Raw genomic sequence first — 22,004 nt, 5'->3', positions numbered from 1 at the left:
GGCCAGAGTTCTATACCATTTTAGAAATGGTACTCCTTAAACCTCTGGTCCCAGAGCTTTAAAGCAGGCATCCCCAAACTTCGGCCCTCCAGATGTTTTGGACTACAATTCCCATCACCCCTGACCACTGGTCCTCTTAGCTAGGGATCATGGGAGTTGTAGGCCAAAACATCTGGAGGGCCACAGTTTGGGGATGCCTGCTTTAAAGGATCAGCGTGGGGCTGCTTGCAAAGCCATTTGGAATCCACTTTCTGCTACTCCTTTAACCCTCAGAAATTGGAGGTTTAAGGAGGAGCACAATGTATGAGGTGCAAAGATGCTTTCAGAAGGCTTTCAAACATACCAGTTCTGCCCTTTGAAGTCCTAACAATTGGGGCTTCAAAGTGTAGCATCACCTGACATCACTATGACATCAGGTGATTGACAGGTGGGTGGCCCAGCCTCCCCATCAGATTTGTTCCACCAAGGGCTGGGAAAATAATAATCTGGCCCACCAGCTGGAAACTGTTCTCCACCTCAGTCTAGGACAGGCAAACACGACCCTCCAGATGTTTTGGGACTGCAACTCCCATCATCCCTAGCTAACAGGACCAGTGGTCAGGGATGATGGGAATTGTAGTCTCAAAACATTTGGAGGGCCGAGTTTGCCTATGCCTGGTCTAGGCTTCATGTGTATACTATGAAGGTGTTTTTTTAAATTCCCCCCCTTAAATCTAACATGTATTCTGTTCAATGTTCTATTGTGGGAATTTCCTTAAACTTCCTTAAACTTAAGCTGCAAGCATTTTAAAACAACATTTATCGTCACAAACGAAACACTGGGGGGGGTTTGTTAATCTGAGAGATCGTGACTAGTCAAAGGTAATTCATCGAGATGAGGACTCCTAGCTTGATGCTTGAACTCTGCCACACTGGCTCTCCTCTCTAATATTGGTAGAGATTACCGTAGGTCATCTGATTGAGAGCTAAAGCAATTTGGTTCCCAAATAAATTTCCTAAGCGTATTGGACAAGATTCAATGAAGGATGTGTGTGTGAAACAGCGATGTGCTTGTGCAACTGGATTTCCTCCCATCTCCCCCTTCCTGTGCTCCCTAAATAGGCTTTGAAAGGTTGTGGGAACCACCAGAATAGATTTGTGGAAGCTAATCTTTACTATGATGGGTGAACCACATGTAGCAAGTGGTACTGTAACATGCTCCTTTAGAATCATTTTGGACTACAGTAGTCTACATTAGTGTTCCTGTGCTTTGGCTTATAATACTATTGTCTATTCACAATATTCAAGGTTGATATTATAGACACATGTGTACATTTAAAGCAGGGATGGGAAACCTGTGACCCTCCAGTTGTTTTTCAACTTGCACCATCCCTAACCTTTTGCCAGCTGGCTGGGGCTGATAGGAGTTGGAGGGCAGATGTTCCCCAATACTGATTTTAAAAGGGAAAAGAGACAGTCTCTGATATAACAGTTCTTCCTGCCTATATTATAATACAGGTAGTGGTGCTAATCATGTTAAATTTAGACATTTATAATTATTCCAGGGGTCATTTGAAAACTATTACCATTTTTCCCCCCTGTTGCCTCTAGGCCTCTGCCTTGATTTCAGCTACAGAAAGCAAAGGGGAGAGGTCTTCGCTTTTTTCATACTGTGTAGGATACAGTTGGCTAAGAAGTGGCTAAGAAGATAAAAATAGTATTACAGGTAGACCAGGAAACTGTTCAAAGGATCTAAGGCAAGGACCACAAAAAAGACACCAGATTTCCACCTTGTGTTTTACTAATCTAGGTAGAAGACATCTACAGTAGCTTTTGTCTGATTTGCAGTTTCTACTTGGATAACTGAAACACCAAAGAGATAGCAGAAGACCTGTTGTGCCCACACTTCTGACAAATACATGAAGGTATTCCTTCACAATGTGTGAAGGGAAGTACTGTATATCTTTTTTCTGGATACTAAGCTAAGCTGGTGCCAAAATTTAAAGATCCTGGGTGGGTAGGGGGAGAATCAAGGCAATTAAAGCAATTGATATTTAATACAATCAACATTGTCTTTGGAATGAATAAATAGCTGGAAACTCTACTGGAATATTGTTCAGTCCATGATACATTTAGAAAGGAATTTGAGATGGAATGATACCCCATAGATAGGAAATTTCACAGTAGATAAAAAGATGTATATTATTTTAAAAGAAACCATAGAAAATGTCAATTCTGGCCCACGCCAAATCTTTACTGCAATGTGAAATGTGTGCTTCATCCCTGCTAACTCCTTAGGCTACAGTACTTTAAGTCCTATTGAACTAAATGACATTACTTCTGAGTAGACATGTATTGGATTGAGCTGTTAGTTTTCTTCACTTAAAAGTTTGGGCTTTTTGCCAAATTGTCTGTCCTTGTGACTAAGTAAGCTTTTCCTTTATCCTCCCACACGAACACAGTCTCATTTTTTAAACTTCTCCTCAGAGCCTCTCCACTCTGTCTCACTGTTCTCTTTCCCATCTTACTGCAATGCCTAGTGTCTCTGTTGACCTTTCCACTTTATCTAGACTCTGAGCAGGACCAGTAGTGTTGGTGTGATGTTAGCAAGTCATTTATTTTCTCAAAGAAAACCCTTCAAAAGCAAGCATAAGGCTCCATTTTTGAACAACAAACTCAACTGTGAATGGGGCACAGCAGTCTCTAGTTGATTCCTAAGATGTTTTTGAAACAATTTTAACATAATTAGCAATGTTTTGTCACAAAATGTCCAGTCCTATGTCTCACTGTGACTTCTCTGCTAGTGTACACATTTGTAAAATTTGGGTGACTAAGTCATACATTATACATTATACAACAGAACTTTGGTGAAAAATAGGAAGGGGGCATGATAGGCCCCAGTACACAGGGGACTTTCTTCCAGTGGTAATATGGGAGAACCATGATCTGATCTCCCAAATTCCTTTTCTCCTCTTAAAAGCAGGTGCAGGAGGGGTGAATTTGGATCAGGGTTGTAATGATGTGGGATAGCAGTTAACCCCTTCCCCCTCCATCTTTTCCATGATTTGAATTACCACCTCAGCTACCCTACAGTTCCTTCCCATTGTGGCCCATACCAATTTCAAGGGTAGTATTTCAAGTGGGGAAATGGTGCCAAGGGAAAAATTTAAACCCCTGCTCTCCAGCACCACAAACCTAAACCAAAATGCCCCTCTCCAAACAGTTTTTAAGCAAAGGTAAGGAGGTTGGAAAGTCCAGTGGTGGGTGGGTGTTTAGATAAGTCTTACTCGGAGCAGACCCATTGAAATTAATGTACCTAAGCTACTCATGTTGGCATCTGTCAGTCTTGGGAGACAATGGAAGAGTGTGCCTTGAGGGGTAAAGTCAAACCATTGGAGAGTTACAGCACCTGTTGTAGCTGTAGAGACCAATACAGGAGAAACATGTTTTATTGCAGGTTGGCAGATAAAAGTGTCGGGTTTTGCTGCTGCTGATCCACTATGGTGTTTCTTCTCTCTGCACTCTTCCTAATGGCCATTCCTCCTGGCCACTGCTGTGGATACATGACCTGTCTGTCTCCATGCACTGTGATTCATGTCCATTAACTTCAGTGATCTACTCTGAGTAGGACTAGCAGTGAATACCACCCTAGGGGTACGATTCAACTCATGAGTCCACAGAAATCCTGCACAAGGACTTCCATTGGTAACATGAGGCTTTCCCCTGCTCCATGCCCTCCAAATTGTCTCAGGGGTAAAGGGACTCCCCCCCCCACCTTGAACAAAAAGAGGAGAATTTTTCAGAACGCTCATGTGTAAGCTTCATAAAATATTTGGAAAACACATTAAATACATTGAAAATACATTGAAAATACAGGCAGAGAATCAGACTTCCTGGAGCTACTTCTAGCTTAAGAGTCTAATGATCCTGATAAGTAATAAGGTGGTTTTACTACACATAAAATGCAGATATGATTGGGTTGCCATATGTCTGGGAAATCCCAGACATGTCCTCTCCCGGGGGGGATTTTTACCATTTTAAGCAAATGTTCGGGATTTTTTGGGGGTGCGGGTTTTAAAAAGAAATGTGTGTGCATGGGCACCTTGAGTTCAGGCTCTGGCACAGGCTACCTCTTTCTTGGGTGACCTGGGCTCTGTTTCTGGCTCTGACATGGGTGGCTTTGGCTCTGTTTCAGGCACAGGCAGCTCAGGCTCATTGGCCCAGGACACAAAAAACAAGCTCAACAACTTTTACCTCTAGAAGTAAGGAACCCTACTGTAGAATGTTGAGACAGAGTGTGTAGGGAAATGACTGTATATATGGGCTCAACACCTTCTGAATAACTGAAGAACACATGCTTTTAATAAATATGTTTTAAAATAACCTACCTCACAGGGTTGCTGTGGGGTTAGGATGAGGAAGGGAAGAACCATGTAAGCTACTTTTAGCTCTTTGGAGAAAAGGGGGGGTACAAATTAGATAGATAGATGATAGATAGATAGATAGATAGATGGATGTTACATTATAAAAGAAGGTAAATATTTAAAGTGAAAACCATAATGAATGAAAAATATTCATGGAAAACAAATTTAGGGTTGTATGTATCCTTCAGCTATATCATTTTTGCTGGGACAGGGTGGTGTCAGGTGACAGAGAATAAATAATGGAAGCTGGATATGGAGTGGAATATGAACTGTGAAATAAGCCCCCAATTAATATCTATTGGTATTTAAGTCTTTAATTGGCCTTGAACTGAAGCCAGTTAGCAACGACCAATCTAGAATATGAACTAAAGGACGGCATATTTAGAAAAATTTCCTCTAGCAGGGGTGAAAGGGTGAGTGAACAATATAGCTGACGGTTGTATTTATAATTATTTTATCTGCTTTCCTTAGAAACGAACAGTGGTTATGCAACATTAAAAAAAACACCTGCCTCACTATAGCCTCTCCAGATTGTACTCCTGTTAGTACTTCAGATGCTTTTGTAGAGAAAACTATTTAAGTTTTCCTAGAAATGTATTTGTAGTCCTTGTCCCTCTTCAAGCAGAGGCACTGATATATGAGCCATAAAGGCTGTGCTCAGTGAGGGTCCTCACACATAGCAGTGGTGGGTGATTTGAAGATGAGTGAGTGTTTCTGCCAATAGATCTAAACTGGTCACTCACTAACAGCTTGTCACTATGCAAGGAAATAGTCTTAGTGGATCATGTGCTTGATAGTTCCACTGTATTGTGGTTTGGTTTCTTCTTGGAGTTTGGGCAAAATGCTTAACACGATGTCTCTGGAAACTGTACAGTATCTGTAGCAATACATTCTGTGATTCCATTGCAATGCGGGGGAAATGACAGAAAGTAGTAATGTGATTGAATATGAGCTTTCCCCCCAAAATCTCAACAATCCTTCCCAAGCAAGTGTGTCTAGGGTTACAACCTACATAGCATTTGTTTGTTGAATGTGTATCCCTTATTTCTTGTTGCTCAAGACAGCTATAAACAATAGTGCAAGTGCAAAACAACATAACATTAGGCATGCTTGAGTTTTGTCTTATAAACTGAACTCACTTTATCTGCCAGACCCCCAGCCAAATGTGTAAAGTGGAATGTTGTATACAAATTCAGATTGCTCTGTGCATTTCTGAATAAAATACAAGTTAAAAAAAAAACCTAAAAGAGAAGCAAGGGAAGTGAACATCATTAAAAACAACCAGTTAAACCCAATTTCAACATTTTTACAAGTCAGCATATTAACCAAAGGTCTGTCCAAATAAAAAAATATTTTTGCCTGCTGCTGGAAGATCACCAGAGTTTAGGCAAGCCCAGCCTCTCCAGTGATTAGATGGTGGGACTCAGCCCTTGGCCCTTTTGTAGTTGCTAGCAGAAGCAAAATAAATGGTGTAACTTGAGCACAGTACTCAAATTTGATTTGCATTTTTTCCAGGCTGCACAATTCAGTAATTCTTCATGCAGAATTTGATGTGGAATTTTTAATTTTTGTTAAATATAGAGTTCACATAGCCCTGACTATATGACTGGCAAGAGAATACATATTACCAGGTTTGGAATCTTTTGAAGTTATCCAGCAAGGAGCCATGTTTACATAAATTGCAAAACTTATTGTATTTGCAATTAAAACAAACCAGGCTTAGCACTGACATAAAAACCTTAGTAATTAGTATACGGATTAATATGGGGAAATAACACCAGTTTAGCACTCCTTCCAAGCAAAACTGAAGGAATTGAGTATGTAATCGAACAGCATGTGAATTTTAATGCACAAAATCCTTTGAGTCCCTACCTCCCTGATGCAATTATTTTCTATTCACATTAATTGTTCCTAACAGATGACATTAATGACTTTGAGTTTAAATGTGTGCAAGGGAGGGCTTTGCAAGATCAATGTTGTTTGAAGTAGAGTCACTTTTATAATCATTACCCGAGCTATAGCAACTGCTAAATAAAACAAAGTTAACCTGTTGATTGCTTAGTAAATGTTTAATATAATGCCTTATTATATTAGGCATCAGTGGCTATAGATAAATGCATTTTATTCCTATGAATGCATCATCATTATGCACAAAGCTGTGATAAGTAATCATACATTGTAAGCTAAAAATGCCCTTACTTGTTCGTGCATTACCAACTCCATTTTATACTGTTAAGTTCTGGACTCAATGAACAGAGAAATTAGGACAAAGCTTTTTTACCTTAGGGTCTGTTTTCCCCTTGAATTTAACTGCAGTGGTTGGGATTTTCAAAATTGCTGATCTTCTGCATGCTTGTCAAATGGTTATGCTTTGGTCATTCTGTTATTTTCCCCCAGAAGCTTCATTCGCGCATCTTAGATCTGTCGTCTGGGGATTTCCTTTTAGAGGTAGAGAAGAACAGAAGTTTGATACCGCTGCAAAGTGCTGATGTTCAGGTTCATGTGAGTTTTCTTGAATTTGATTTCTTCATTTAGCACATTCTTATCTCTCCATGAAGTATGATTTAATGGAGGGGAGAGAGAGCAGGAACAAATAACACTCATCCTTGAACCTAAAACAGAGTGGAAGTAGAAATAACGTTTTCTTCTCTTCTCTGAAGTTCACTATAATTTCCCAGGCTATATAGGAAATAAAAAAGTGCCCTCTTTGCAAAAAGGCATAAATCTTGGCAGTGTCCCCAAGATACCTTTTTGGGGTATTGATTACATCTCAAAGTTTCTGAGAAATGGTCAAGGAGCTTTTTATTAAAGCCGGTGCACTGTATCATTCATGCTTGTTTTATGATATATTATGTATGAACTGTTAAAAATTCATGGGCTCTGGGGGAAAAAACCCACCTTTTCTGATGGGCTTAGTTTTTGTGCTTATTTGGCAAAACTTTAACTAGTATGCCTTTCATTTTCATTGAAAAAGAAAAAAGTAACTCAAAAAACAGAAGTTGCATATAGGCAGAATTAAAGCAAATGAGAATGGAAGCATTCATTTTATGTTTAAATATAAAAATTCAACAAAAATGCAATTTGCTGAAGTATGATAAAGTGTCTCTAAGTGGGGTGGGGTGGGGAGAGAAGCAATTGTTCCAAAAGTTCAGAAAGATGTTAATGACCTACTGTGCAATATGTAATTTAGCCTTCAGGTTAGATTATTCTAACTACCCAGTTTCATCTTGGCAATAGCTTGATTTAGACAATAGTCTTTTCTTCCTACTAACAATTATGTGTTTAAAATATAATCCTGCACCAGCTTTTGTACTCTGATTTTATTAAAGTTGATGGTTTAAAACCCATGATTGGGGGGGGGGGGAGATAGCAGTCATGAAAAACAAATTAATAAACCAATGAACAAGTTAAATATATGTAATTAATGCCCCACAAGGGTTATCTTTGAGCTCTTTTAAAGGAAATGTAAAAACATGATTAGGATGCTGTTAGGAGGAAAATTCAGCCTCCGTAAAAAAAACTAAACTAAAAGAAAACAGCTACCATTTAAAATCTGCAATTTAAGAATTGCATGGAATATTGTTCCAATGTTCCTGACTTGTCTTTAACGTTTGTGTATTATATTATATTGCTTAGTCACTCTCTTTCTTTTTCTGAGATAAGACAAGCTAGGTGTTGTTTTGTATCCCATCTGTTATATATCTATTCTGTGTCTATAGAAAGGATGGAAATATCCCCTCTACTAGAAGAATCTGGGGGAGGCCATGAAGAGAATTCAGTATTCATCTTCTCTAAACAATGCATGCTGCATGCATAGATACATTCCATGCATGCACATCGAGACCTCAATTTTATCTGTTACCATAATCCTTTCCATTTTTATCCACAAGCAAATCCTTCTATGGGTCTTTTTCTCACACAAATGTGAATAGGATTTCAGCCCAGCTCCTCCCATAATTGAGTGAAGAAATATTCTCTCGCTGATAGTTTGCATGACATTGGAGACCTTGGCAGATTGGACTGGACTCTACATAACTTCTGTCTTCATGTTCTGCTCACTATCCTTGCAGCTCACCCTAGCCCATCAGTCTGCTCTGTTGTTTCCCCATCACTTTTAATAGTTACATGGCAATTATTATTAGATTTAATACCTACCCTTCACCAGAAGGTCCTAAATAGAAGAAGGTATGTTTACTTAATCATTAATTGTGCAGGGGTCTTGTCCTCTTTTGAATCTGGCCACCAAACCTGCACTGCTGCAAATCCTTTCCAAAACATCCTAAACTCAATACAAGACATACAGATACAAGTCATACAATACAGTACACAATCTTTTCAGAGCCCAGTAGATGATTTTTCTCAGCAGAGCGTTTGGGTGTCTGAGTAGGGAGTATGTAAAACATTTGCTATCTTAAAGCACCATCCTATGCATGTCTACTTAGAGGCAAATCCCCTTGATTTCAGTGAAACTTATTCCCATGTAAGTGTGTAGCATTACAGTCTTAATCCAAATGTGCACAATTTGGGTAAGGTGTCTAGGTCTAGGTAGCATTGATCAGGCTGCTCATTGTGAAAATGTGCAAGCTGGAATAACTTTTGACATTAGCAAAAAAATTATGTTGATCAGCAGGGATCAATGCTTCCCAAAGCACTTCCAGGTGTATGAGCATTTTGGCTTCTCTAAGTCTTTGGTTGTGTCCACTCAAATTTGTCACTGAGATGTTAAACTTATGTTAGGACTATGGCACATCCCACTGCAGTTAGGGCTCAAAGGTTGAATGTTCCACTGAAGCAGATATATGCCTTCAAACAGAAAGTCAGGGGGAAAGGTTTCTAGTTTTTCATATTTAGGGGGGGGGGTTATGGAAAAGCATTCAGCCATGTGATGACATCTCTGATTTAAAGTCTGAAATGCTATAATCCAGAAATACTGCTTGTGAGAACTGGGCTCATTACTTATCAATTTCTAACTCAACCAGTATTTTTATGGTTTGCCAAGATGTGATCAGTTGTGATCTCAGAATGATCTCAGAATGAATGTTGGAGCATTCAGATGCCACCCTTAGAAAGCCCATCTCGGACCTCGTAGTCTGTGATGGTTATTGTCTGGTTGATTACTAATAGGCCATTTCTTCAGAATGTGATTGAAGAGGCTGTGGCAGAGCAACTGCAGGCATTCTTGAATGGCACTGATTATCAATTACAGTCAAGTTTTGACCTGGTTTTGAGACTGAATTTGCCTTGGCCACACTGATCAGGAGATGAACAAGGGAAAAGCTTTGGATTCCATTGACCATAGTGTTCTCCTAGACCAGTTCTGTGGGATGACTGTCAGGCACAGTTTGTGGTGGTTCTGATCCTTCCTACAGGTTCGACTCCAGAGAGTAGCATTGAGGAAATGCTCCTCGGCCCCTTGGCATCTATGTTATGGGATGCTGCAGTGCACTATTTTATCCTCAGTGCTTTTTATCATCTATATGAAGCCGTTGAGAATGTCATCAGAGAATCTGGAGCATGCTTATTTACTTATTTCTCCATAACATCCTAATCAGGAGTAGTTGTGCAGGCTCTAGACCATTGTCTGGCTACAGTGGTGAGCTAAATGAGCATCAATAAACTGACTTTAAACCCTTGATAAGACAGAGGCTGAGCATTGTAGCCTTTAGGTCGGGTCACTGTCATTACCCATGCATATTTCCTCCATTGCTCAATAGGCATGGGACAGAGAAGCCAATTGCATGCAAAACCTACAATCCTAAGGACTTCATGTCCAACATTTTCCCACAGTTGCCTATGAAGATTGAAATTCATGTTTACACACAAGGCACCTTGAGTATTTTTGTCCATGACAAACCTGAGTGAATTTTCAGGATTGTGAGCAGTCACCCCATCAACTCAGAATGGGACCCCTAAGAGAAGGAAAAGAAAAAACATTTTAATGAAAAAGGGAATCCTGATTGTGCAGAAGATCCATTTGGGACTCTGGATTTAGGTTGTTTGTGTCTACTCTTCATGGGATAGAGAAGTATAAGCATCCACCTCCACGGCTTTCAGTTCTTGTTGTTGAGAAAAACTGGTTTTGAGATTAATGAAATTTCTTGCAAAATGTCAAGGAAATGTAGTCTTGTTGTTATTGATCACTTATGCAGTGCCTCTGCATAAGTTGAAAGAATTTCATAGCCGCATATTCATGAAGATTCTGAACTTTCAATAATATTTTGCCATATTAGGAAGCAGAAGATTTGCCTGGAAAGAAATTAAATGCTTCCACAAACTCCAGCAAAGGTTTAATGTTTTCACTAAAGCACTACTCTCTTTCTTCATTATTCTCTTCCTTGAAGCTGGTATTTAGTCACAGCAGCTGAGATTGCATTTGGAGAGGACCGATAACTACACAAGTACTAAAGGCAGCCATAAAGTGTCAATAAATAGCATAAGCAGGAGGCTTCAGCTGTCGGATGGTGACACAAAGATGGATTGTCCTGCATCAGAGACTTCCTTAGACAAAGCTTTGAACTAGATAGGAAACCAAAATTAGACTGTAATGGAGAGATTCCATTCTCCGTGGACATTCTGGTTGGGACACTAAATTAATTTACCTTGTCCACTTTGTAGGGCCTCATCTGTTACGTTGTGGGGATATAATGCACTTGTCAAGATGTTCTTGTACTGGCTTAACTTTGTTTCCAGTATCTTTCTGGAGCACATTGCTAATAAACACAGCATATTTCAAACAGACTGTCATTGAAAGGCCAGCTTGAATACTAGGATGTGCATGTATTTTAATAATAATAGTAGTAGTAGTAGTAGTAGTAACTGGCAAATTTCTAGATATTTTAATCTCATAATAGGTAAGAAATATGAGCATTGTAGTTTTAATATTCACTCAATAATTATTTATATCAGCATGAACAGCAAATGTGGGCTTCTGTTATGAATATGGTATGGAATTTTTTAACCCATAAAACAAAGTCATCTCTCTCTTTTTCTTGTTTTAGGAATGTCAGCAGAATATCAGATCTGGAGTACCTGCCTTGAAGTGTCAGAGCCAGTTAAATGTGACAGGGCCTCACCGAGTTTATCCTCGAAGCAGCTGCAGCAGCAGTGAGCTCTCTCTGTCAAGTGCCTGCAGTGAATATTCCAGTGGCTCCTCCTACACTTGGAATGATGGGAAGGCATGCAGTAAAAGGGTAATGAAATAGGTTTCTTTCTGTCATTAACACATTCATTTATCGTCATTATCATCAAGTTTATTTATGTGACACTTTTCTAAATAACAGTTCAAAGCAGCTCACAACATCAGCAAATAAACTATCAAAAACACACTTCATAAATATATATTTACATTCACAGTTGCAAATTAACAAAATATGTAGGTTTCCAATAGGCATCTGTTTGACCATTGTTGTAACAGGATGCTAGGCGAGATGAGTCTTTGATCCGATCCAGCAAGCCTATATGCTATTTTGTTCTTATTTTGTTGTTGGCATCAGTCTGACTCGAGAGGCAGTGGAGTGCGCCTCTGGGGATGAAGTTGAACCACTGCATCAGCAGCACCAAATTGACCTCCTTGGGGCACAAGCCTGGGCAGTGTGTAGGGAGGTCTTGGGCTGCCCAGACAACAAGACCCACCTCTCAGCCTTGCTGATGTGGTCCAGAGGGAAGTAGAGCAATACGTGCCAGAAGAAGGCATACAAGGCGTCATCCAACCATCTTAGGGACTCCACTCCAGAGTTAGAGGTTTAGGATCAGAGTTTTCCTTCTCCTTTATGGGCTATCTTTCCAAGTTAACTGAGCCCCCCCTTCCCTCTACAGTATGTGCAGAAACCACCTTCTTGACCATTGGACCCACTATTGGTCTTGTTCGCTCAATCCACCAGAGCCTGCCTTTACATGCAGGGGAAGTCCCTAACTCACTGAGAGTTTGAGACCCATTTGCTACCCTCACCTGGTTTAGCTAGCCAATCTAAGCAATTTCCTGGGGTGTGGCTACTTGCATGCGGACAGCTTCTAGGAGGTACAGGTGAGAGCTGAGTACAGGGTGGGGACCAAAGGTGGAGGTACTACCCCATAAGGAGCACAGTGTGTCCCCCACCAGAGGTACTACCCCCTCTCATTTACACTCCCCACACCTGTTCGTATTAATATTTATTGAAACATATTAAATACACTGTAGGCACCTCCAGCAACAGAAGCAATCTTTTAGCTAGAGTCTACATTCCCGAGCCTCATGGAAATGGGCCAGATGGAGCACTTTAAGATATTTTAAGATATTTGTATGTGATACCACATAATTCGAACATGAAATTGACGAGAGCAACAAGGGAAGCCAACACAGTGCTGTCCAGATGTTGTTGGACTACCAACTCCCTTCAGCCCCAACCAGCATAGCCAGTGGTTTTGGCTGATGGAAGATGTAGTCCAACAACATCTGGAGGGTTTCAGACCTTGATCCCTTGTATGCCAGGTCCTCTTTTTATTATAGCATTATAACTGAACTGTTTGTAGGGGGGGAAATACTATACAAAGCTCCACAATGTGGCCATTTTTACATAGTTGTACAGTGTACAACCATAGCAATGAGAGAGAGGTCACTAGCTCAACATTGTCCCTTTTTCTTAGTAATGTTTCTTAATTTCTGTGGTAATAACTCTCCCTTACTTCTTTTAAAATCAGTCATCAGTGAACTGGGATAAAAGAATAAGCATTGGTTCTTCGCTCCCCAGCAACCTTTCCAGTCCTGCTGATGATCTACCTCCAACTCGCATCAAGGAAAACCACATTTTGGAAGGGCTAAAGAAGTTACAGAAACGAAAAATATTACTTGAACCGCCTTCTTCTGTTATATCCAAATGGGGATACAAAGATTGCATGGACTCTAATGAAGGAATCTACTCCCCTGGCATTAAGTGCAGCAGTCATAAAGAAGAGGTACATTGCACACCAGAGGAATTGGGGGCCATTTGCATTGAGCACCAGAAAAACTTTGTGTATGATTCAGATTCACATGAGGATGCAGATGATGAGTCTTCATCTTTAGCATTGCTGTATGAAGTACCGAGCAAAGACTGTAGGCACTATTGTAATAAATTAACTCACAGCGTTTCTGACAGCCTATTTGGTTGGGAGCCTGATAGAAAGCACTTGCCAGAAAGAGGTTCTTATTTTAATTCAAAAGAGAGGCCTGAAAAACTGACTAGTTTTGTCAATGAATTTCAGTCAAAAGGAAAATCTTGCACAAATGTGAAGCTGCCTGTGTTGCAAATAGATAAAAGTCTTGCTAGCATAAGCTGGAGAGACCTTAATTTACACCTTTCAGATACTGATGACAATGAAATCCTGGACGAATTACATATAGAAAGCAGTGATGAAAAAAGCCCATCAGATTTGTCATTAATTCCTTTTGTTGACAAGCACACAGAGAATTCTGATGTGCGTGTAAAGAAGGAAAATTGCCAGCATGTATCTTCTGAAAAAGAAGCAAGTCAGGTACTCATTCACTCGGGCATTAGGCCAGAGGCATGTAATTTCATTAAGCAACAAAAAGTTATAAAGAAGACTTCTTCAGAAGAATGCATTACTGTTATATTTGATGCTGAAGATGGCAAACCTATTGAATTCAGTTCACATCAATCTGGAGTTGTCACTGTAACTAGAAATGAAATTTCAATCAACCACTCATGTACTGGGCCCAATGCAGAATACACTGAATGTTTACCTCAGGGAATAGTTAATTTCCAAAAAGCAATGGAAGCTAAAAACTACAGTATTTTGCAAGCACCTGATAATGAAATTGAGAGAAAGACTCTCCCAAATAACTTAGAGAATGAGCATGCAGCTGACCCTACTACATGCAACAGTCAGTCTCCTTTACTCCCCAAAAGACCCATGTTTCACAACACCCCACAGCAAAAGCTAATGAAGCCAGTTTGCAGTATTTTTTCCAAGCCTAGGTCTACATCTTGTATGCAGGCAGGTAGTAACCAAAACCAAAAACTGACGAAAATTCCAAGCAGAGATAAGTTCTCGCCACAAAAAACTAACATCACAGTGAATGAATATTCCGCTAGCACCTCTTCACACTGTCCTATTACACTGGAGAAATCTGTAAAATGTTCAAGGTTTAAAAAAGTACAGAGTCCCACTAAGAATGCTGATTCAAAAGTAGATTTGCTTATTTCAAGGGCGCACCCTCTGCAAAATTCTAAAATGCTTGACAGAACAGATTGGCCCAAGAATCAGGTCCCAGAATCAACTTCATTGCCTCAACATCTTATAGAGTCAATTGACTGTGAAGAACCACCAACTAGAGATATCCATTGTGATTTGCCTACTGTAGAAGCCAGATCTCCATCACCACCACCTCCTCCAGGCAGGTCAACGTCACTATTGATAAGACCAAACTATGAACATTCACCACCTATACCCAATAAGCCAGGAGCAAGCATTCCCAGTGAGACAGTAAAAAGTCCAGTCATGTCACCACTGAAAACAGCCTCAATGTCCATTTTTCATAATGTGCATAGAATGCCAACTAACAAGCTCCCTTCAACACCTAAAGTCAAATTAAATCAATTTAATGAGAAAGGAGAGATGTTTACACAAAGCAAATGCATATCAGAGCAACCCTCCGCAATGTGCCAAGTCATTCCCAAAGTGTTTACAAAGAAAGTTCCTCCTAAAACCTCAAACCAATCAGTATCCTGCAATAATATAGAACACAGTTCTAAGGATGTGTCCCCAGACTGCACGTCACAAGATACAGATCTAATGCAAATTGGACTACTGCCTAAGGACACTGAAGTACCTCAGAAACATAAATTTCCAAACAGATTCTCCACATCACCAGATTGTCAGCCAGCAGTGATTGGGAAACCTTTTCTGCCTCAGATTAATCACTCCCCATTATCACTGTTGTCTCAGGGAAGTGATGCTGGAAATATACCAGAAAAGAGTCTTAAACCACATCTGCCTGTAGGACTTAAATTACTCATAAAATCTCCTCAGCTCCTCAGAAAAAGTTCCACCATACCAGGGAAGCAGGAAAAAGACAGTATGAATGCAGCCTCCAAAAGCTGTGTGAATTCATGCAAACAGAGGCAGGGTGAATCTTTAGCTCAAACCACCATAGATGTAGCTGACACTGAATTAAGGAGTGTTGAAAATGGAATAAAAGAAAATTTTGCTGGGGATCTTGGTATGAATCCAGCTTCCTCTGTTTCACCTGAGACTTACTGCTTAATAGAACGAGGAGATGGGTTGGACAACAGGTTAGTTAAGAGATCCATTTCTTCTAGTAGTAAGGCATACTTGAAGCCTGCTCTTGGTATGAATGGAGCAAAGGCCCGAAGTCAGAGTTTCAGTATTCACACAGGGGAAAAGTCACCTATACCTTCCACAGAAGCTTTAGGAAAAGTTCGGACCCAGATCATAACAAACACATCTGAAAGAGGGAATTCTTTAACGAGGCAGAACTCAGCGGTGGAAGGATTACAAATCAGAGCTGTTCCTGGTTCAGCAGTGATGTCAGATATGGTTTCATACACGACAAAAGTTCCAGAAACTTCTTATTCTAGACAGGGTTCTTCTGCAAGCATGAGTAGTTCCAGCAGTCAAGTTGGTAGCCCAAGCAAACTACCATTCCATATGTCTCCAAAGGGGGATTTATTCTGCAGCATTTCAAAAACTGAGGACAACAAATCACCATCTCAGAGAGATGTCCAAAGTAAATCTTTCCATGATGAAAAAGCCAGCGAAATTTCCAAACATCAACCAGTAAGCAAAAAAAGTGTTACACAAGCAGAAATGGCATTGGAGTCATCAACTAGTATTTCATCAGAACAAATTTTGCCACTTCAGAAAAATCTGGACAGCACACAATCTCCTCATAAACACGAAGCAGGCAAGGTAGTATTGCAAGAAGCCTGTATAAAGGCATCTGAAGCCTTGGAGAAGGTTTCAGCTTCATCTGTTTTACAGCCCACGATAGAAGAAAAAGTCATGTTGTGCATCCAGGAAAATATGCAGAAGGAACAAGGGCAGAGCAAATGCCCTACCACTGAGACTAAACAAAAGAGTGGAGGGCCTTCTATTGCTAGCTGGTTTGGTTTTCGAAAGAGTAAGCTCCCAGCCTTGAGTGGTAGAAAAGCTGATGTTTCTAAAGTAAAAATAGAAAAGAAAGAGCCGAAGGGTTTAGCTTTTGGAAGCAAGCAAACAAAATCGGAAAAAAGAAGAGACAAAAAGAAGATTGAACAGCACTGTGAAGCAGAAAACGAGATAAATAAGAAAACTCTGAATTGTGGTATTTTAGACAGTGTTCCGAAAGGGGAAAAAATGACAAAAGCCACACACAATAACCTCAGCCAAACTGGGTGCGAACAAAAGAACAGCTCTGCCACCACACACTCAGAAAAAGACAGCTTTATGAAAGAGCTTTTACACAGGTAAGGTTTTTGGAAATGTAGATTGAGATACAGATATTGTAAATGCATATAGATTTCATTTCATTCAAACTCCCATCTTAGTTTCTTTAGTAGGAAAGCACAAAGAACACACTTTACTATGCCACGATCAGGCATGCCCTCGCAATATGTACAATGTGGCTGTTTTCTCTTTCCAAACAGCATCCCTTTTCACACCTTTTACTATAGCACATCACAAGCTGCTGTATAAAATCCTGCTGACATTAAAAAGTAACTTGCAAGGAGCGCCCAGTAGCTGGAATCACCTTGCAGTGAGCATGCAAGTTGTTCATCCCAAAAAACACAATCCCACAAACTTTCCACAAATTGACTCTCATTTGTCTCTAGATTCCAGCTGTAGATGAGAAGCCCTGTAACACCCTATATGGCCTAGCATCTGCACAGCTTTCTCCATGTTTTGTCAATCCCAGGGATTTGACTGGTGATGACACAAGGGAGAGCTTTCTTTCTGGTAACACTTGGGATATGAAGCTACTTCCTTAGTGAGATTAGCTCAGCTCCCACTTTAGCAGCATTTTTATACCACCTCAATACAGTTCTACCACCCAGCTCCACAGGATTTCAGCAGACCAATGGCTTGTTTAATTTGTCTCTTTTCTCATGATTTCTTCTTCTATTATTATTTAGTCCACTTTGTTGATTATTATTTGCTTTTTAGTTATTCTGTCTGTCTGTGTTTCATTGCAGCTACTTGGGCTGACTCCCTTGAGGTAGAAAATTAGGATATAGAACAGGCATCCCCAAACTGTGGCCCTCCAGATGTTTTGGCCTACAACTCCCATGATCCCTAGCTAACAGGACCAGTGGTCAGGGAAGATGGGAATTGTAGTCCAAAACATCTGGAGGGCTGAAGTTTGGGGATGCCTGATATAGAACATAACATAAATAAATCAATTCAAGATTTTGGATAACTGGATACACCATACCTGTAAAATGATCATCCCTTTTGTGAAAAATCAGGCAATATTAGGATGTCAGAGAGTGGGATGTCAAGGAGTCTAGACTTTTCTGTGGCATACTGTTTTTATAGCAAGAGAGCTTTTTAAAAGCATACGGCCAAGCATTCAGAATTGAAACCCCTCTACTACCACCTGCCTCCTAGAATAGCATAGCCCAGTAAAAACTACACCACATGGCTGCTCCGATCATTTGTATCTGCTCTTTGTTAACCAGGTCAGTGGGCTCTGAAATTAAAGAATAGAAAGACTTATAAAAGCTAATACAAATATTAAGCCATAGACGGGTTTTTTTCTAGGGGAAAAAACCTGTAGGGATAGCAGTATGGAAGGAAATGCATTGCCTAGTTTTGTTTTGTTTTTAAGGTCTTCTAAAATTTGCTATTGTTAATTGTTAGTAAATATATGCAGCAACCAACCAGAATTAAGTACATTTATGGCCACCTTAGACCACAAAGACATTTGGCAATAATGGTTCAGTGTGTTTTCCAATTTGCCTCCCAGTCATAGAAAATTTAAAATAAATCATTATATGTTGAAAGACTAAATTGATATAGTACCTGAAATTGCAAGTGACAGATTTGATCAAGGCTAGTTAGAAACATTTATCACTCACAGGTCTACGGGGAGAAAGATGCAGGGAGGTTACGTTAAACATTAAAGGAATGGTGAAACTAGAGTGATTGAAGAAGGGCAATGTAATTTATCAGAGGAATCACTTTCCACCTACAGAGTTGATAAGAAAGCAGCCCAGCCGACAGAAAGTGGATCACATAATGTTTCCTACAGGAGCGTGTCGAAGGGTGGCTCCCAGGACTCTTTTCCCAACAACTCTGTCGGCACTCAAGGAAACCAGAAGAAAACCAGCAAAACAAAGGCTGATATGGAAATACCAAATGATGCAGTGGTATGTAACAAGACCCTGCTGTCCTTAATTTTTACTTTTTTCCCTCCAACACAGGGTAGAAATATGCTTGTCATTGCTGGGGAACGATGGATTAATGTCAGCATCTGATGGCCTGATTAGGGAATCCGATTATACTAATGCCCATAGCTGTCATTTGATGGAAACATATTCAGCCTTTTTTATGGCAATTTGCACTTGGTTACCTGTACTTTCAAGCCCATTTCAAGGTCCTAGTTTTTACCTTTCCATGGCTTGAGACCCACATGTCCCCAGACATTCCTTCTGGATATATCAACTACCCTGCTGGTTGTTCCCTGAAAACAAAGCCTTGCTTTATATCCTTCACTCTGTGATATAAGGCCTTCCATACCTAGAAGTAAGGTTTTTATAGTAGTGGCCTATTCTTGGGGCAAACAGGACCTGGAGATGTCAGGGTTGGAACTAAGACCTCCCACATGCAAAACAAGTCCTCTACCATTGATCTGCAGCCTTTCTTCTATCACCACACTGCCCGCACACTAGGACCCCAATCTGAATCAGGTCCCCAGTACTGGCAATTTGTGTGGGGTGGGAAAACTTTGTGCTGGATGTCACATCTGGGTTCGCCCTAAGATCACTATTGAACAGTTGTTTCTTTAAAGCTTTTTCTGTTGTTGCTCTGAAAAAAGGAAAAGGTGAGTGATTAACATCCTGTGCATGCTACTACTTTCTACGAGGAAGCTTGAATTGTGAAGTAATTACATATTTCTCAGGGATATATGCTAAAGGTAAAACGCATTTTCAAAGCCCTTCATGATGGGAATTGAAAAATCTATTAGCTCAGTATTGATGTTTAGGGAGCTTAAGGTTAAAAGTATCAGTGGCTTGCTCTCAACTTCAGGCAAATGTCTGCAAGCATTTGTGCTTCCGTGTAAAGCAAGCTTTAACTAGAAGATATACAAGGTCATTTGTTAAAAACATCTCAGAACCTGCATTCTGAATCCATATGCTTTGGGAAACTTTTTTCTATCTCCCCTTCCCCTCTCCCCCTTTCCCCTCTCCCCCTTTCTGTAGCATGTAGCTTCTATAGTATCATCTTTTCTTTGAAAATGTAGATGTCCCCTGCATTATAAAACCACAAATTATAAGCATATCTAAGTCTGCCCTTGTAATGTCACTGAAAGGAATGAGAGAGAATGAAAGTCTGGAAATGTGCAATATGCAGGAAATTCAATCCAACTGATCTAGAACTATGATAGCAAAGCAGAGCCCCTTATCACAGCCACTCAATTTAACTATGCCCCATTTAATATGGTGCTGACAGCTTAGGGTATATCTTCACTGTACAGAAGTATTTTTTTAAGCATGCTGCTTTTACAATTTCTTTTTTAACTTCCTTATTATTTCCTAATGGCACAGTAATTTGCAGAAGTTTTTGTCTCATTTTGTGAAGTCTTTGCAAATGTAACAATAATAGCCATTTAGGACTTTAAGTATATCTTCAAGAAACACACTTCATTTTATCGGGCAAGTACAAAGATTGTTCTGAATCTACATAAATAATGAAGAAATGTTAATTTTTTTTCTCTTTAGCTTCTAAGGACAAATTAGTCACGCTGCAAAGGCATTACCTTTTCCTTCTCAAGACTGCACTTTGTTGAGCTGAAAATCAGTGTTATTAGGACATTGTTTTTGAAGATTGGATTATATTATATGCTACATCTTTGTGGGTTTTTCAATACTTGGTTGTATTCTATAAATGAAATAATTTGCATTACCATGTTGAAGCCATTTGGGTTGAAAGAAAAATGAATGCCTATAATCTGTGTTTTGGAATCTGTTGTGTTTTTTTTTTAAAAAAATGACACAATTGTGGGGAATTTCAGTTTGTCCTCTAAACTTTGTACTACTCAATCTCATATAAAATGCATATATTATTTCCTGGTCTTCATGTCCTTTTCTCCCTTTACTGGCTTCTCACTTTGAATAACGTTGCAGAGAATTCAGTAAAAAGAGATAGCTGTGATTGAAAACACTAGCATGTGGTAGCATTTCCCATTGTGCATTCGTTTTTTCCCTAAAAAAGGAGGGGAAAAGGCATTTTTGAGAAAAACAGCACAAACCTTTTCAAAAGCCCTGAGCAGAGATGATTTCTTTTTCTTTTTACACTGTAACAATACAAGGTGCATTTAGAGATGAGGGTCAAACCAGTAACTAACACTTGGAAAAGTTGATAAAAAATGCATGCCTTAAATTTCATATGAATGGAAAAATCAAATGTGCCTTTTACATTTAATGCTCCTCTAAAGTGCGTTTTCAAAAGTGTATCTTTCATGCGCCATAGAATTAAGTCTTTTCTTTTTCAGCATGTTAATTAAAGGCTTAGGGTTCTATTATGCCATCACTTAAACACTTATCTCAGACTGTGGTTTCCTGGCGATTTTTATATACATTTTTAAGAAAAACATGTTCCATTAGCATCGTTGGAACAGATCGTTTGCGCAGGGACTTTGATGGAAATCTTGCTCATTTGCTTACATAAATAGCCCCATTTTGAACCTAACCATCGAGTATTTTGTGAAAAACAGGAAAGACACTATGCTTCCCCAAACTAAAGCCAATGTGGTTTTAGTTTTTACGTGCATACCACAGCCAAGGTGGAAAAGCACCTTGGGAAGTCAGGTGTGTGAGAGTAGAATATCAGACTGCCATAATGAAAGCATTCTTGCTTGACTTAGAACTGAGCCACATCAATGAAGCTAATATGATACAATGGGAAGGGCACAATGGATTGCAGTGCTCATCCTTTCTTCCCATATTTTTGCCTTGGGTGTCAAAGTATTTAAGCTGCCCATGCACCTTTAAACCACTGGTTGACAAAATAGTATCTAAGGGAGCAAACCAGTTATCAATGAAAGATTGTGTTGGTAGCTGAGTGGAGAAATGGGTTGGGGAGTTCTTAACCTTTTTTCTTCCGACAGCTTTTCAATTCAAAATCTGTTTCAGCCCAGGTGGTAGTGACAGCAGAGGTGGCAGTTCATTTTATTTATATAGATGTGGAAAAGATGCCATAATTATGTGACTGCAGCACTGAATGAAGATACCATGTCACACATTAATTTTATTTCCTCAGTTCTTTAACATAAATTAATAAGATACAACATTTGAGGAGGAAGAAAAATACAGGATCATGAGAACTTAATGCATTTATTTAATCTTATAAAAATACATGTTATTTTATCTTTTTGAGAAATTGTATCACACAAAGACTTAAATT

The 22,004-nt window shown here is 39.6% G+C and overlaps 1 protein-coding gene across 10 annotated transcripts in view; it reads left to right on the top strand.

Annotated features, from left to right (window-relative positions):
• NCKAP5 (NCK associated protein 5) overlaps positions 1 to 22,004 on the top strand; it is a 556,514-nt gene that overhangs the window by 451,170 nt on the left and 83,340 nt on the right. For all 10 annotated transcript variants that reach the window (XM_035130314.2, XM_035130220.2, XM_035130308.2 and 7 more), the window contains 4 exons: positions 6,801 to 6,905; positions 11,402 to 11,593; positions 13,080 to 16,846; positions 18,574 to 18,748. In XM_035130314.2, the coding sequence (XP_034986205.2) occupies positions 6,801 to 6,905; positions 11,402 to 11,593; positions 13,080 to 16,846; positions 18,574 to 18,748 (4,239 nt within the window). The remainder of the gene's footprint in view (positions 1 to 6,800; positions 6,906 to 11,401; positions 11,594 to 13,079; positions 16,847 to 18,573; positions 18,749 to 22,004) is intronic.

This window comes from Zootoca vivipara, chromosome 1, assembly GCF_963506605.1.
Source record: "Zootoca vivipara chromosome 1, rZooViv1.1, whole genome shotgun sequence".
NCBI classification, from domain to species: domain Eukaryota; kingdom Metazoa; phylum Chordata; class Lepidosauria; order Squamata; family Lacertidae; genus Zootoca; species Zootoca vivipara.
The sequence above is the reverse complement of the archived record's forward strand: the minus strand, read 5'-3'. Positions and strand labels throughout refer to the sequence as shown.